Here is a 17419-nt window from a genome sequence, read left to right as displayed (position 1 = left end):
AAACCGGGTAACAACTGTCTACCCTTCGGGGGGAAAAAAAAGTTAGAATACCTAAATCTATACATCAAAATAATTCCAGACAGGGCAAAGGAACTTTTTTTCAAAAACAAAACCATCAAAATTAGAGAAATACAGGATAAGATTTATATAATCTTGGGGTTGGCAATCCTTCTAAACATGATCCTAGGGCCAGAAGGCAAAAAGGAAAAGATTTATCCATTTTAAATTTTTTTATTTTTTTAGTCATTTTTAATGCATTTTTCCCTGTGCACAAGAGAAATAACTGATAGAGTCAAAAGATACAGTTTCCTTTATACACAGCAGTTAAAAGTAATGCAAACGTCACATGACATTTTCAGTGAAAGTTACATTTCCAATTACAAATCAAAATGCGTATTAGGGTCTCTTTATGGGAGAAGCTGAGAAGGAAGTCTTAAAAAAAGCACTTTCCTGGCATTACTATACTGATCCTTCAGGCTGCACTAAGATTAAGATCATATACAATCAATTTGCAAATGTTGACACAATGTCACACTGTAAGTTTTCTGTACAATTAAATGTATACGTAGAGATACCAGGATAAACATTTCTACTATATTTTAACTGAACTTGCCTAGCCAACATTTCCACTGAGAAGTTTATCAAAGATGCTGTAAGATTCTACAAAATTGTGAGATATACCGAGCTCCAGAAATATTTCTTATATCCTTTCTCATTTTGGTTATACATATTCTGCTCAGAGATTCTGTTGTAATATTTCTAGATGTACAGTTCCAATTGTGCTTACTGTACTGTGTATAAATATAGCAAAAAAGATCAAATGGTATAAATCTTACAGCATTTTGCTAGCAAAAATACATGCCAAAGTCACAATAAGCAATATTGTACCACAAATTAGAGCTTCAATTAATTTATGTTTTTAATATTTTCATTCTACATTTAATTACTATCATAGGATAATGTTTAAAATGCAAATAAATTGGACATCTGTAGGACAAAACTTGTTCACCCAACTGTAAAGGTTGATACCTGTTTCCAAAAATCACAATAAAAGCAGAAGTGTTTGCATGCAACACCTTTGAGTGAAATGGCATTGATTCCCACCATTCAAAACAGAGAAGGAAGGAAGGAAGGAAGGAAGGAAGGAAGGAAGGGAGGGAGGGAGGAAACAAAGAGGGAGGAAAGGACTCCACCTTAAAATGCATATTAAATTTATAACTAGACAGATTTAAAAGAATCAAAGTGAAAGTAAAGTACAATTATGTGTGTTTAAAGATTTAAGAGCCATTATCAAAAATAAGATACATTTTTTCAAGGTACAGAAATGTAATTATGATGGCTGGGAACCCAGCAGCCTCTCAATGGCTGCATTGATGTCGCCTCCTGTTGCTATTAGAGCCTGCAAGTTTGCTTCCCGGTTTAAGAACCCCATTGCGTTGAGCTGTTCCAGTTGTTGTTGAAATCTGACTTCTGGATTCGGCAGCTGCGGAGGATTTGCTCCAGCCAGAGCCTGCACCATTTGCTGAATGAACTGCTGGTTGGGTCCAGATTCCGATGTTGGGCTCGTAGTTTCACTGGGTGCAGAGCTAGATACAGGGGGCCCAGGGGGGGCGCCTGAGCCAGTGGAGCCAGGGGGACCTGCAGGGCCAGTGGGTCCTATGGGTCCAATGGGGCCTATGGGAGTAAACGGGACTATGGGGCCAATGGGGCCTATGGGTGTGACTGGGCCTACAGGGCCTATAGCTGTTCCCAGCACCCCCACCCCCACACCTGGAGTGAAGCTTGGAATGAGGCCAGGTGCTTCAGTGGCTAATGTCTGTAGCCCCTGCTGGATCTGCATTAAAGCCTGCATTGCTCTTGGGTTTGACATGGCTGAGAGTGTGTCTGGATTCTGCATCTGCTGCAGGAAAGCAGGGAGCTGTGGACGCATCTGCTCCTGCAGCTGAGGATTTGCAGTAAACACAGGGCTATTCAGCATCATCTGTGCAGCCAAATCTGGATTCTGGGTCAGCGACTGCATCATGCTTCTCATATAGGGTGCAGACAGCATATTCTGGATCAGCTGGGGGTTTTCAGTTATCTGTTGCAGCAAGCTCTGCATTCCTGGGGTGCTGAAGATGCTGGCAACATAATTAGCTGCAGCCACTGTGTTCCCCGTAGCACTGCTAGAGCTAGTGCCAGATCCACTGCCACTGCTCGTTGTTGTGCTGGTGGTCGCAGAACTCTGGGTAGCCGGTGGTGGCGCCCACGGATTGGGTAGTGGATCGCGATTTTCTGTGCGGGAAGGCTGCGTACCTTCCCCAGAGGAGGAACTGCTCCCCACCGAGGCAAACGGATTACCCCCAAACTGCTCTTGTGCGGCATTTAGCATGGGTTCTTGAATGTCAGTGTACATGCGCCGTAAAGCATTGTAGCCACCTGGGATGCTTTCAAGATTGCTGAGAGCCAGGTCTTGATTTCTCATCATTTCTTGCATCATAGCTGGATTCCTGGCGATTTCGAGGGTCTGCCTCATTATATCTGGGTTGTTGAGCAGGTGACTGATTTCTGGGTTTCTCTGAATCAATTGTTGCATCTGTGGATTGGCCATAATGAGCTGCCTCATCAGATCAGGATTCGAAAGCATGCTCTGAACAAAGGGATTTTCCATGATTTGGATCATCATCTCAGGGCTGGACAGGAGCTGCTGCTGCATCTGGTTCTGGAGCTCAGAGAAGTTGGTCGAGCTCAAGCCCAGGCTGCTAAGGCCTGCAAGTCCTCCCAGGCTCCCCAACCCAAACGGGTTGCTATTTGTGGAAATAGGTGTGGAGTTACTCCTGGGAGTCGACGCGGTGGTAGTATTAGTTCCCGCGGCATTACTAGGCTGGGTGGACTGGCCCTGAGGTCGGTTCTGGCTTTTGATGACAAGATGAACAGTCAGTCCATCATGGATGCCATGCTGAATCAAGGTATCTTGATCTTTTAAGATTTTTCCGGCAAAAATCAGCACTAGCTGATCCGTTTGGGATTTGAAGCGTTTCGAAATCGCTTCCTTAAACTGCTGGACTGAGCTGTTCTCGGGCACTGCGAACTCCTCTTTCTCTTTGGGGGTCTTCACAGTGACTTTGATAATTTTGGGCTCCGCCGGGGCAGAGGCAGGGCTTTGGGCCGCAGCAGAGCCGCGGGAGGGGCGCGGGGGGCCGCTGCTCTCGCCGTTCTCAGCCATGGCGGCCGCAGTGACGCAGGCAGACAGGGAAGGCGCGGGCGGGCGGGCGGGCGAGAGAGAGAGCGAGGGAAGAAGGAAGGAAGGAGGCACCGCCGCAGCAGGCTGGGCCGGGCTGGGCGGGGAGCGCGGAGCACGGTACCTCTGTGTTGAAGACTGCGGATCCCTGGTCCTCCGGTGGAGAGAGGGCTCCGAGTAGGCCGCGGGCCGAGGTCTCGCCGCTCAGGTCTGTGGGCCGCCGCCGCCGCCGTGTGATCCCACCGCGCGGTCTCCCAGCAGCTCGCGCAGCTGCTCCGCCCGCTCCTCCCCGCCCCTTCCCTTCCCCCAGTTCCGCGCTCGCCTCCCCGCCCCCCTCTGCTGACGCGGCGCCAGGCCCAGGATGATAGAGTCGACTCGGTCAAAATTAAAAACTTATGTACCGGAAAAAAAACAAAAAAGATGAGGAAGAGAGAGAGAAACAGAGAGAAAGAAACAAAGGGACAACAGGAGACAAGAGAAAAGAGAGGGAAGGAAGGAGGAAGAGAGGAAAGGGAGCCAGCTTCTATAAAGGACATTAAAGACTAATGGAGAATATATATATATATTCCATCAGGCAGTGAAGTGAAAAGATGAAAGCCTGAATCAAACCGACCCGAAGTAAAAGATCAAAAATGAGAACCAAAGAACTCTGACAAAGCAAAAAGGAAAAGATGAACACCCCCCTTGGGGGAAGGGAAGAGGACTAGGCAAGAGCCTGCATTTTACAAAAGAAGTGCAAATGGCCAATGGGCATATAAAAGGATGATTAAGCTCACGAGTAATCAAAGAATTTCAAATTAAAACAATGAGATTCTTCTTCTGTCTTATATTGGCAAAGATGAAAAATAATAATAAACCTTATCATTGAGAGAGCTGAGAAAATGAACTGTCATGCCAATTGAAGTGTAAGTTGTTATCTTAAGGCAATTTTAACATTTTAAATATTTCCACCTTTATTTGGAAATGCCTCATTTAGAGACCTCACCTATGAAAATAATTGGATAAGGACACAAAAATACATATGTATAAAATGTACATGCACTGCAGCATTTAAAAAATTATTTTAAAAGATAATCAGTGTCTCTTTACACAGGATTGGTCAGATATATTATGATATTACCATACAAAAAATAATATTCACTGTTTAAGAAACAGGTAGTTAATTTGTATGATAAAAAGTGTACATGAAATAAATGGTAGTTACAGGGAAATTACAGAGTATTTTCAGTTTTATATATTTCCGTACAGTTAGAAATTATACAATCACATGTTTCAATACCAAAAAATACAGTAAGTATATTTTTATGTTAAAACTATATTTTATAAACAGTTTGTATGTGTAAACTGTCCTTAAAGACAATGTATGTGTATGTATAAAAAGAAACCTGGAACACTATACACAAGTATGTTAATGGTGGTTAGTACTTGGTGCTAAAATTATGAATAACTGTTCCTTTTTTTTTTTTTTTGCTGAATTGGGTCTTCGTTGCTGCACAAGGGCTTTCTCTAGTTGTGGCGAGCGGGGGCTACTCTTTGTTGTGGTGCACGGGCTTCTCATTGCAGTGGCTTCTCTTGTTGTGAAGCACAGGCTCTAGGCACACGGGCTTCAGTAGTTGTGGCACGCAGCTCAGTAGTTGTGGCATGCAGGCTCTAGAGCGCAGGCTCAGTAGTTGTGGCACAGGGCTTAGTTGCTCCTCAGCACATGGAATCTTCCCAGACCAGGGATCGAACCCATGTCCCCTGCATTGGCAGGCAGATTCTTAACCACTGTGCCAACAGGAAAGTCCCTTGTTCCTTTTTTTTAAAATAAAATTAAAAATTTTCTGATGGCTTTTATAAGTATGCACTGCGTTTACAATTTTTAAAAATGAGAAGATATTTTGGTGAGAAATTATAGGTAGAAATTGACAGGCACACAATAGTAGTGGCAGCTATTAACACATGTATCTAATTTAGTTACAGATTAAGTAGGAGAAATAAAGATCTAGCCCTTGAATAATAGAATAAATTTCAAATTTATGTATAAATTTCTAATTCTGGTTTATACCATGCATAAAAGTACCTTTTCCCCCTAGTATCCAGCCGACATTTAATAACATTTAGGCCACAAATGCTTTAGTAAATCTCAAGATAAGAAAAAAATATAGGTATATGATGTCTCTCAATAGGGGGATGGATTAATAGAGTGTGATTAATGTGATTATTAGAATACAGAAGATAAAAGGAATGAACTATATCTAAATATATTTATATATATAGATCTCAAAAACCTAATTAATTAGCAAAACACTCTATGGTGTTTATAGATGCATTCATATGTATGTGAAGCTATTGAAAATATACTAGAATGATTCATAGCAAATTTGCACCCATGAGGAAGAGGAAATGAAATAGGACAGAGGACAGTAATTAAAAGGAAATTTAATTAAATCTCTAAAAATATATTTCCTCTTTTAAATGGAAGCGAATATGGCAAAATAGCAAGAGTTAATTCTAGGTGGTAGGGATATGAGTATTTGTTATAATACTATTTTATATTTTTTTTAGATTTTTAATTTTCTCAAAAAAGAAAAAATTAAGAAAGTATCACAGGCCATCTTCCTTGATCTCAATAGAACAAAACTAGATATTAATAATGAAACTGTGAATGAAAAACTCAACCACTTGAAAATTAAAACAGAATTAAACACTTTTGGGACAAAGTGCAAGTCAAAGTTCTTATTAGAGTGAATTTAGAAAAATAATGATAATGAGAACATAAACATTCATAATTATGATGGGATTTCCCTATATGTGATCTGAGGATCTCATTCAAAAATACGGATTTCTTGGGCTTCCCTGGTGGCGCAGTGGTTGAGAGTCCGCCTGCCGATGCAGAGAACACGGGTTCGTGCCCCAGTCCAGGAAGATCCCACATGCCGCGGAGCAGCTGGGCCCGTGAGCCATGGCCGCTGAGCCTGCGCGTCCGAAGCCTGTGCTCCGCAACGGGAGAGGCCACAATAGTGAGAGGACCGCATACAAAAAAAAAAAACAAAAACAAAAAAACAAAAAAAAAAACGGATTTCTAGACCCCACTCCAAACTTACCAAAATATAAGTGGTGCTCAGGAATCTGCATTCTTATCAAGCTTCAATTTAGCGGTATTTGATTTAACTATGTGAATGAGCTCAGAGTCAAATTTATACACTCAAAGATCTTAAATACCGAAGAATAGAGAGAGAAAAAATTAATTAGGCATTCAAATAAAGAGGACAACAGAAAAAAAGAGGAAAGCAGGGTGATGGCTACAAAATGATAAAAGTCGAACATTAATGAATTAACAGACTCAAAAAATGAAATTTGCTAAGAAAATCTAAGAAGGTCTTTGAAGAACAAGTCAAATAGATAAACATTATAACTATGTGATTCTCTTACAAGGAACACAGCACGGGTAAAACACACTCATCCTCTTCCTGAATTCTCCTAAAAACACATTTCTTTTCCTTCTGTAAGCTCTTTATCCCTGGTGGTGCAATGGTTAAGAATCCACCTGCCAATGCAGGGGACATGGGTTCAATCCCTGCTACAGGAACATCCCACATGCCATGGAGCAACTAAGCCCGTGCGCCACAACTACTGAATTCCACACACCTAGAGCCCGTGCTCCACAACAAGAGAAGCCCCTGCTCACCACAACTAGAGAAAGCCCACACGAAGCAACGAATACCCAACACAGCCAAAAAGAAATAAATGAATAAATAAATTTAAAAAAACAATAAATAGCAATCATCCTGAGTTCTACCATAGAGGGTAATTTATGAGAAACTGAAAGACTTTGTCAAAGAGGTCTCCCCATGGGTGGTGGAGGAAGACCACAGTTTGGGCTCAGTAGATAGAGATTTAGTGTTATTTTGGCCATTGTTTTCTCTCTCCACCCCAGATTTATTGAGATATGGTTGACATATAACACTGTGTAAATTTAAGGTGTACAGCCCATTGATTTGATATACATATATATTGAAAAATGATTACCATTGCAGCATTGTCAGGTCACATAATGGCCTTTTCTTTTCTGTGGTGAGAACATTTAAGCTCTATTCTCTTAGCAACTTTCAAGTATACAATACAGCATTATTAACTATAATCACCATGCTGTACATTAGATCCCTGGAATTTATTCATCTCGTAACTGGAAGTTCATAGCCTTTGACCAACATCTCCCCAATTCCCCTCATCCCCCAGCCCCTGGTAACCACCATTCTACCCTCTGTTTCAACGAGTTTGGCCAAAAGCACATTATTTTGAATTCTCTTCATTTATCTTATAAATCATGTTATTTTTTGCATTTTATTCCAAAATATATCCACTTTAATGTTTTAAATTACAACTAAATAAAATTAGCATTCCAGCAGTTAAATGAACACGCCTTTGTTAGTGAGAAGCACAACATTAATTAGCTGCAACTTAAGAAAGGAGCAACAAGATAATTACATGAAAACTAGAATTCCATGAGTAGATTTAATCACAGATAAAGGATTTATATTTTTGAGAATTATGAGAAAAGACTTTGTACAAATCTTTGCTAATGACAAAGAAAAATGGATCACTGTATTACTTTTCTAGGAAGGTGTACATGACCAAAATATATTCAAGAAGTAGAAAACCTTAACAGGCCATGTAAGAAACTTGTAAGAAAAACAAAAAAGAAATGAAATAATTAACTATTTTAAAATCAGCTTTCTGATCTTAAAGGTGGCAACTAAGCCTGTGCTTTCACCTCCTATCTTTACCAAATACCATTGAACTGACAAAAAAGACATGAGAAACACAATAAATCCCTAATGTGTTGGAAAGGTGGAAAGAGTGAAACTTTCCATGAATCTTAATTTTAAATGCCAAAATAAATTCTAGATAAAAAATTAAATCATAAAATTTGCAGAAAACTATTATAGCAAATATTTATATAACCTAGGTTTGATTATGGCCTTTCTAAAACAAACAAAAAAACATAAATGGAGAGATAGACAGATTTCCTAAGGATTTTTAAACTTCTATATGTCAAAAATACAATAAAAACTAAAAGGTTAAAGTCAAACTAAAAGAAATTGCAACATTTATAACACATGAAGTCTTAATATTCTTGACATAACACACTTCTTACAAATAATTTTTTTAAATGAACACCATAAGAGAAAACTAGACAGAAGGCATTAACTAGTATGTTAATGTCACAAAAGGGGAAAAAAGGGTCAGGAAGGAAGGAAGGAAGGAAGGAAAAGGGAAGGAGGAAAGAAAAAGAAAAAATTTTTATCTTCTTTAAATAAAAAAATACAAATTAATATAACTGAAATATTTTGTCTATTAAATTAAAGAGAACAATATAATATTCAGTCCTGACATAGTTAATCTAGACTGCCTAGCTTCAAATCCTGGTTCCACTACTTCCACTTGTTCACTACATGATGTTGTGCAAGTAATTTACCTTTCTGTGCCTTGATATTCGTCATCTGTGAAATGAGCTTTCTGGAAATCAAATAAATTAACATATGTCAAGCACTTAGAACAGTGCCCCATTCATAGTAAGCACTATATGAATAATATTATTGTTATTATTATTAGAGGAAACAGGACCTCATTTCTACTGGGAATTAGGTTACTTTGTAGGTTCAACTTATCTGAAGGACAATTTGCTAATAAACACTGAAAGCTTAATAAAACATGCAGACAATTTTACTGAGTAATTCTTCTTTAGGAATTTATCCTGAGGAAGTAATTTCTGTTGTTGGGGTCTTGAAGTGATTGTACTAATTAAATGGAGTATATCTACAGAATTTAAGGGAAATCCTATGGTTGCTCCCCACTCCTACTGATGCACATAGGCGCAAATAATACAAGCAGAACTAGAGAGACAGCAGGGTGGTATAATGGCAAGAGCCTAGACTTAAGCCAAAAAGACCAGGATTTCAACTCTGGCTTGGTCACTTATGGCTGTATGACCTTAGTACAGTTCATTTCATTTTTCTGAATCTCAGTTTCTTCATCAGCAAAACTGGGACTAACATGCATACATTTCACAGTTGTAGTAAATACATGATAGAGACATCAATTGCTCTGACACACCCTCTCTTCTGAAATAAAACAAATGAAATAAATTTACTCTTGGTAAGTTAAACTATGACCAAAACAAAAACAAAAACAAAAACAAAAACAGAAACAGAAACAAAAGCAAAAAAAACAGTAAAGGATCAGACCAAAGATAGTCTACCTAGCAGATATATATTATGTTCTAGAGATGTATATTCAAATCATCTATCATTCTTGTTCTGACTCTATAGTACCTGTAATCTTCTAATAATCTTGATTTTTCATTTAGCTTGCATATAAAAAAGAATGAACAAGTCAGGCTTTCTTGAATGTTCAGAAATTCTGGTGCTATATACCCACTTTAAACTTTAGCACATGAATTACAAACTGGCAACTCATGGACTGGCTTTAGCCTGCCAACACATAATACTTGGCAAATTTCCCATACGAATCCACATTTCAAGCTTTTCTTTTAAAACTGGATGATATGGCTATATTAGACTAATACACTTGAAGTGCCACAGTTTGACTGGAGCTGAGTAGTGGCTGTCCCTTTTAGACAAGGCATGTGTTCTGACTCTACCAAGTCCACTTTATTAAATTGCTTATCTAGTTGGTCCCATAGGCATTGGAGTTTTTGACCTTTTCTGTAAGAGTTCAAGCCGTCCCTTCCCTCATTCTATCTCCTGAAGAGTAGAAGCACTGAGGTGAGTTGCAAAATCCAAGAACACACTTGTGTCACTTTATTAGAATGTGGCATATTCACTCTGCGGGGGGGGGAGTATAAATATGTCTGTATTTGCACAAACACTCCATCGATGATGGTGACGATGAAGAGGATGATGATAGCAGCCAATACTTATTTTTCCTTCAGTTTATCTTTCCATGTCATTTACCATCAGAGCTATGGGACTTCCAACTGAACACTGGGAACTTCCAACTGAACACTGGGAGTTGAGCAGGATATGAGATGGGGTTGAATGAAGCCTATTTCTTACAAACAAGAAATAGGGGACACAAAAAGGCTTTTGTGCCTGAGAGCCCACAGGGTTCTGCTTGGTTTCAATGGTAAAAACCAATTGTTGCACCAGATATAGCAGTGGTAGCAGTATTATCTATGGCAAGTCTTCAAATTGAGTTTGTCTACACAAAGTCTTTTCAAACAGTAGGAGGATAAAGATAGTAGCTTAAAGAGAATCAATTTCTAGATATTCAATTTCCACATAGCTTCTTTCCTAAAATTGATCTTCTACAAAATGTCCCTTTTTGCAATTTACCATTTCCCGCGTTACAAAATAAAGGCATACTTCTGTCTTACGTCTAAGATTTGACAATACTGCATTGCCTCTGGGGATGAAAACCTTGAGTTTGTTTACAAAGGGAAAATTTGAAGTACATATTGGTGTCCACATTGAGAAAATTAATGACTCTAAACACTATGTAATAAATCATTTTGCAAGTCTGTAATTTCCAATTCTTTGTCTTGGACAAAATTGAAGGAGGGCCTAATTGAATTGTCAGCTGATAAATGATTTATGAAGATGGATAATTATGTGATTTTTGGCATATTATCTGCAAGGAAATTAAAGATGGAAGGAAATTACTATAATAAAGTTCTTTAATTCCCATCTATTCATTTATTTATTATATAGTTTAGTGCTTATATTAATAAAAAAATTAAAGGAATAAATTGGTAGCAATGAGTACTATTCATGTTTGGATAAATAAAATAATAGGGAAAAAAATCCTTCAAATGAATATTCAATTAAATTTTAACTTTTTACTTAAAAAAATTTACAAATATTGGTGATGCATTTATATTATTTTGATCAATCATATACTGACAATAATCGAATGATAAATTAGTAAGGAACAGTTTTTAACCTTTAAAATTAATTTAAATAGTTTTTGAGGTAGGGAAATATGATACAGTGATCAATGAAAGGCTTTTTAACAAAAAAAATATATAAAATTAGGACAAAAATTCTGGGGTGATAATAAATGGAACTATACATTAGAGGAAAGAAAGAAACAATATAAATTATCCAATAGTTAAATAAAATTATTTTAATGTATTTTAAAAAGAAATGATAAGGGGGAAGGGTAAGCTGGGACAAAGTGAGAGAGTGACATTGACATATATACACTACCAAATGTAAAATAGATAGCTAGTGGGAAGCAGCCGCATAGCACAGGGAGATCAGCTAGGTGCTTTCTGTCCACCTAGAGGGGTGGGTTAGGGAGGGTGGTAGGGAGACTCAAGAGGGAGGAGATAGGGATGTATGTATATGTACAGCTGATTCACTGTTATACAGCAGAAACTAACACACCATTGTAAAGCAATTATACTCCAATAAAGATGTTAAAAAAATGATAGCTGATCTCAAATTGCTATAGTATTTAGATTCTGTTGGGTATATTTAAGAGAGTAACAGTTTATTTCAAAATGTCAGTATTCATAATACTTCAAAATTTACATTTTTGCAATATAAGTATATGATGACAAACTATTTCTTAAGGAAGTATAGGAGATTTACAATATTATATTAGTTTCAGGTGTCCAGTGTAGAAATTCAGTATTTTTAGCAATTAGGATATTACAAGATAATGGCTATAATTCCCTGTGGTATACAGTATATCCTGTTGCTTATACATTTTATACATAGTAGTTTGTCTCTGTTAATCCCATAACTTGAATTTATCCCTCCCTTTTGGTAACCACAAGTTTGCTTTCTATATCTGTGAGATTATTTCTGTTTTGCATATACATTCCCTTGTATTTTTTTTTAAATCCACATATAATTGATACCATACAGTATTTATCTTTTTCTGTCTGATGTATTTCAGTAAGAATCATATTCTCTAAATCCATCCACATTGCTGCAGATGGTAGCATTTCATTCTTTTTTATGGCTAATATTCCATCATATATGTATATACCACATCTTCTTAATCCAATAGTATGTTGATGGGCACGTGGGTTGCTCCCATGTCTTGGCTGTTCTAAGTAGTGTTACTATGAACACTGAGGTGCATGTATCTTTTTGAATTAATGTTTTCATTTTTTTGGATATATAGCCATATAACCTCTATACTGTTTTCCATAGTGGTTGCACCAATTTACATTCCCAGCAACAGAGTACAAGGGTACCCTTTTCTCCACATAGTCTCCAATATTTGTTATTTGTAGACTTTTTGATGATAGGCGTTCTGAAAGGTGCCAGGTGATATCTCATTGTTGTTTGGATTTGCATTTCTCCAATAAATAGTGATGTTGAACATCTTTTCATGTGCCTGTTAGTCATCTGTATGTCTTTTTCTGGAAAAATGTCTATTCAGGTCATCTGTCCATTTTTTAATTGAGTTGATTTTTGTTTTTGATATTGAGTTGTATAAGCTGTTTTTATATTTTGAATATTAACCCTTTGTCAATCCATCAATGGCAAATATTTTCTCCCATTCCATAGGTACTCTTTTATTTTGTTGATAGATTCATTTACTGCGTAAAAAGCTTTTAAGTTTAGTTAGGTTCCATTTGCTTATTTTTGCCTTTATTTCATTTGCCTTAGGAGACTGATCCAAGAAAATATTGCTACCATTTATGTCAGAGAATGTTCAGCCTAGGTTCTAAGAGTTTTATGGTTTTCTGTCTTACATTTAGGTCTTTAAAACATTTTGAGTTTATTTATGTGTATGGTGTGAGGGAATGTTCTAATCTCATTGTTTTACATGTGGCAGTCCAATTTTCCCAGCACCACTTTTTGAAGAGATGGTCTTTTATCCACTGTATATTCTTACATTCTTTGTCATAGATTAATTAACCATAGAGGAAGGGGTTTATTTCCAGGCTCTCTTCTCTTTTCCTTTGATCTATGTGTTTGTTTTGGTGCCAATACCATGTTTTTTTGATAAGAGTAGTTTTGTAGTATATTCTGAAGTATGGGAGGGTTACACCAGCAGCTGTGTTCTTTTTTCTCAAGATTGCTTTCCTAATCTTGGGTCTTTTGTAGTTTCATATAAACTTTAGGATTATTTGTTCTAGTTCTGTGAAAAATGGCATGAGTATTTTGATAGGGATTGCATTAAATCTGGAGATTGCTTTGGATAATGTGGCCATTTTAACAATATTAATTCTTCTAATCCAAGAACAAGGGATATTTTCCCTTTTTTTTAGCTTCAATTTCTTTCATCAGAGTTTTATAGTTTTCAGAGTATAGGTCTTTCACATCCTTGGTTAAATTTATCCCTAGGTATTTTATTCTTTTTTTTTAATTGCAGTAGAGTTGATTCACAATATTATGTTCATTTCAGGTGTACAGCACAGTGATTCACAACTTTTAAAAGTTACCAATCATGCATTTTTAAACTTATTTTCTTTTTCTGTTTTAATTTGGGTTTTTTGTTTGTTTTACATTAAGTTCTTTTTACATAAATTTACATCACATTTTAAAAATTCAAACAGAAAGTCACAAAAATTATAATCATCCTCATCAATTCACTGAGTCCCATGTAGTTAATCTTTTTTTCATCTTGACCTTTTGTTAGCACTTTTATGAATTCATCAGTTTTCCATTAGAGTTCTGAAAATGCTTATTCATTCAGTTCAGGAGTATAGTCAGTTATCAGAAACCTGTACTTGTCAGAGTTTTTTCCATGAATTCCGTGAAGATGAAACCCTTTTATAGGAACATTTTTGCAAAAGCATCAGAGTACACCCAGAACTGTCTGTAAATGACAAAAGACTTAGAAATGACCATGGTTAAAGATTTCATGAAAGTTCATAATAATGCAATTGACAAGGAAATTTAGTTATTTCTGAGATATACATTTTAAAGTAATAACTAGAATTATGACTTATAACATTATACCAGAACATAGAAGATTTTTAGGAATTTCATGTAATGTCTGAAACATTTATATTAACATATTTCCATACAAATAACCCAAAGAAAGTTTAGTATTAGTTTTTTCTTTAACATTTGAATTTTATTTTATTTTTTATACAGCACATACTTATTTGTTATCAATTTTATACACATCAGTGAATACATGTCAATCCCAATCGCCCAATTCAGCACACCACCATCCCCACCCCCCCACGGTTTTCCCCTCTTGGTGTCCATACGTTTGTTCTGTACATCTGTGTCTCAATTTCTGCCATGCAAACCAGTTCATCTGTACCATTTTTCTAGGTTACACATACATGCGTTAATGTACAATATTTGTTTTTCTCTTTCTGACTTACTAAACTCTGTATTACAGTCTCTAGATCCGTCCACGTCTCAACAAATGACTCAATTTAGTTCCTTTTTATGGCTGAGAGATATTCCATTGTATATATATATCACAACTTCTTTATCCACTCATCTGTCAATGGCATTTAGGTTGCTTCCATGACCTGGCTATTGTAAATAGTGCTGAAATGAACACTGGGGTGCATGGGTCTTTTTGAATTATGGATTTCTCTGGGTACATGCCCAGTAGTGGGATTGCTGGATCATATGGTAATTCTATTTTTAGTTTTTTAAGGAACCTCCATACTGTTTACCATAGTGGCTGTATCAATTTACATTCCCACCAACAGTGCAAGAGGGTTCCTTTTTCTCCACACCCTCTCCAGCATTTGTTGTTTGTAGATTTTCTGATGATGCCAATTCTAACTGGTGTGAGGTGATACCTCATTGTAGTTTTGATTTGTATTTCTCTAATAATTAGTTATGTTGAGCAGCTTTTCATGTGCTTCTTGGCCATCTGTATGTCTTCTTTGGAGAAATGTTTATTTAGGTTTTCTGCCCATTGTTGGATTCGGTTGTTTGTTTCTTCAATATTGAGCTGCATGAGCTGCTTACATATTTTGGAGATTAATCCTTGTCAGTTGCTTCATTTGCAAATATTTTCTCCCATTCTGAGGGTTGTATTTTCGTCTTGTTTATGGTTTCCTTTGCTGTGTAAAAGCTTTTAAGTTTTATTATGTCCCACTCATTTATTTTTGTTTTTATTTCCATTACTCTAGGAGGTGGATCAAAAACGATCGTGCTGTGATTTATGTAAAAGAGTGTTCTTCCCATGTTTTCCTCTAAGAGTTTTATAGTGTCCGGTCTTACATTTAGGTCTCGAATCCATTTTGAGTTTATTTCTGTGTATGGTGTCAGGGAGTGTTCTAATTTCATGCTTTTATATGTAGCTGTCCAGTTTTCCCAGCACCACTTATTGAAGAGACTATCTTTTCTCCATTGTATATCCTTGCCTCCTTTGTCATATATTAGTTGACCATAGGTGCATGGGTTTATCTCTGGGCTTTCTATCTTGTTCCATTGATCTATGTTTCTGTTTTAGTGCCAGTACTGTATTGTCTTCATTATTGTAGCTTTGCAGTATAGTCTGAAGTCAGGGAGTTGGATAACTCCAGCCCCATTTTTTTTTCCCTCAAGACTGCTATGGCTATTTGGGGTCTTTTGTGTCTCCATACAAATTTTAAGATGTTTTTATTCTAGTTCCATAAAAATTGCCATTGGTAATTTGATAGGGATTGCATTGAATCTGTAGAATGCTTTGGGTAGTATAGTCATTTTCACAATATTGATTCTTCCAATCCAAGAACATGGTATATCTCTCCATCTGTTGGTATCATCTTTAATTTCTTTCATCAGTGTCTTATAGTTTTCTGCATACAGGTATTTTGTCTCCCTAGGTAGGTTTATTCATACATATTTTATTCTTTTAGTTGCAATGGTAAATGGGAGTGTTTCCTTAATTTCTCTTTCAGATTTTTCATCATTAGTGTATAGGAATGCAAGAGATTTCTGTGCATTAATTTTGTATCCTGCAACTTTACCAAATTCATTGATAAACTCTAGTAGTTTTTTGGTGGCATCTTTAGGATTCTCTATGTATAGTATCATGTCATCTGCAAACAGTGACAGTTTTACTTCTTCTTTTCCAATTTCTATTCCTTTTATTTCTTTTTCTTCTCTGATTGCCATGGCTAGGACTTCCAAAACTATGTTGAATAATAGTGGGGAGAGTGCACATCATTGTCTTGTTCCTGATCTTAGAGGAAATGCTTTCAGTTTTTCACTCTTGAGAATGATGTTTGCTGTGCGTTTGTCGTATATGGCCTTTATTATGTTGAGGTAGGTTCCCTCTATACCCACTTTCTGGAGAGTTTCTTTTATTATAAATGGGTGTTGAATTTTGTCAAAAGCTTTTTCTGCATTTATTGAGATGATCATATGGTTTTTATTCTTAAATTTGTTAATATGGTGTATCCCATTGATTGATTTGTGTATATCGAAGACTCCTTGCATCACTGGGATAAATCCCACTTGATCATGGTGTATAATCCTTTTAATGTGTTGTTGGATTCTGGTTGCTAGCATTTTGTTGAGGATTTTTGCATCTATATTCATCAGTGGTATTGGTCTGTAATTTTCCTTTTTTGTAGTATCTTTGTCTGGTTTTGGTATCAGGATGATGGTGCGCTCATAGAATGAGTTTGGGGGTGTTCCTTCCTCTACAATTTTTGGAAGAGTTTGAGAGGGATGGGTATTAGTTCTTCTCTAAATGTTTGATAGAATTCACCTGATAAGCCATCTGGTCCTGGACTTTTGTTTGTTGGAAAATTATTAATCATAATCAATTTCATTACTTGTGATTCATCTGTTCATATTTTCTATTTCTTCCTGGTTCAATCTTGGAAGGTTATACCTTTCTAAGCATTTGTCCATTACTTCCAGGTTGTCCATTTTATTGGCATAGAGTTGCTTGTAGTAGTCTCTTATGATGCTCTGTATTTCTGCGGTGTCTGTTGTAACTTCTCCTTTTCATCTCTAATTTTATTGATTTGAGTCCTCTCCCTCTTTTTCCTGATGAGTCTGGCTAATGATTTATCGATTTTGTTTCACTTCTCAAAGAACCAGCATTTAGTTTTATTTATCTTTGCTATTGTTTTCTTTGTTTCTGTTTCATTTATTTCCGCTCTGATCTTTATGATTTCTTTCCTTCTGCTCAATTTGGGTTTTGTTTGTTCTTCTTTCTCTAGTTCCTTTAGGTGTAAGGTTAGATGCATTATTTGAGATTTTTCTTGTTTCTTGAGGTAGGCTTGTATAGCTCTAAACTTCCCCTCTTAGAACTGCT

At 36.7% G+C, this 17419-nt stretch overlaps 1 protein-coding gene across 1 annotated transcript; it reads right to left on the bottom strand.

Annotated features, from left to right (window-relative positions):
* Positions 1 to 215: 215 nt before the first annotated feature.
* On the bottom strand, positions 216 to 3485 carry UBQLN2 (ubiquilin 2). Its single transcript, XM_027096832.1, has one exon. The coding sequence runs from the start codon at positions 3203 to 3205 to the stop codon at positions 1331 to 1333; it is 1875 nt and encodes a 624-aa protein (XP_026952633.1). The 5' UTR covers positions 3206 to 3485; the 3' UTR covers positions 216 to 1330.
* Positions 3486 to 17419: the final 13934 nt, after the last annotated feature.

Source organism: Aethalodelphis obliquidens, unplaced genomic scaffold (assembly GCF_003676395.1).
Source record: "Aethalodelphis obliquidens isolate GAN/ISIS:26980383/991018 unplaced genomic scaffold, ASM367639v1 scaffold108, whole genome shotgun sequence".
NCBI lineage: Eukaryota > Metazoa > Chordata > Mammalia > Artiodactyla > Delphinidae > Aethalodelphis > Aethalodelphis obliquidens.
Note: the sequence above shows the minus strand (reverse complement) of the source record. Positions and strands in the feature narration are given on the sequence as shown.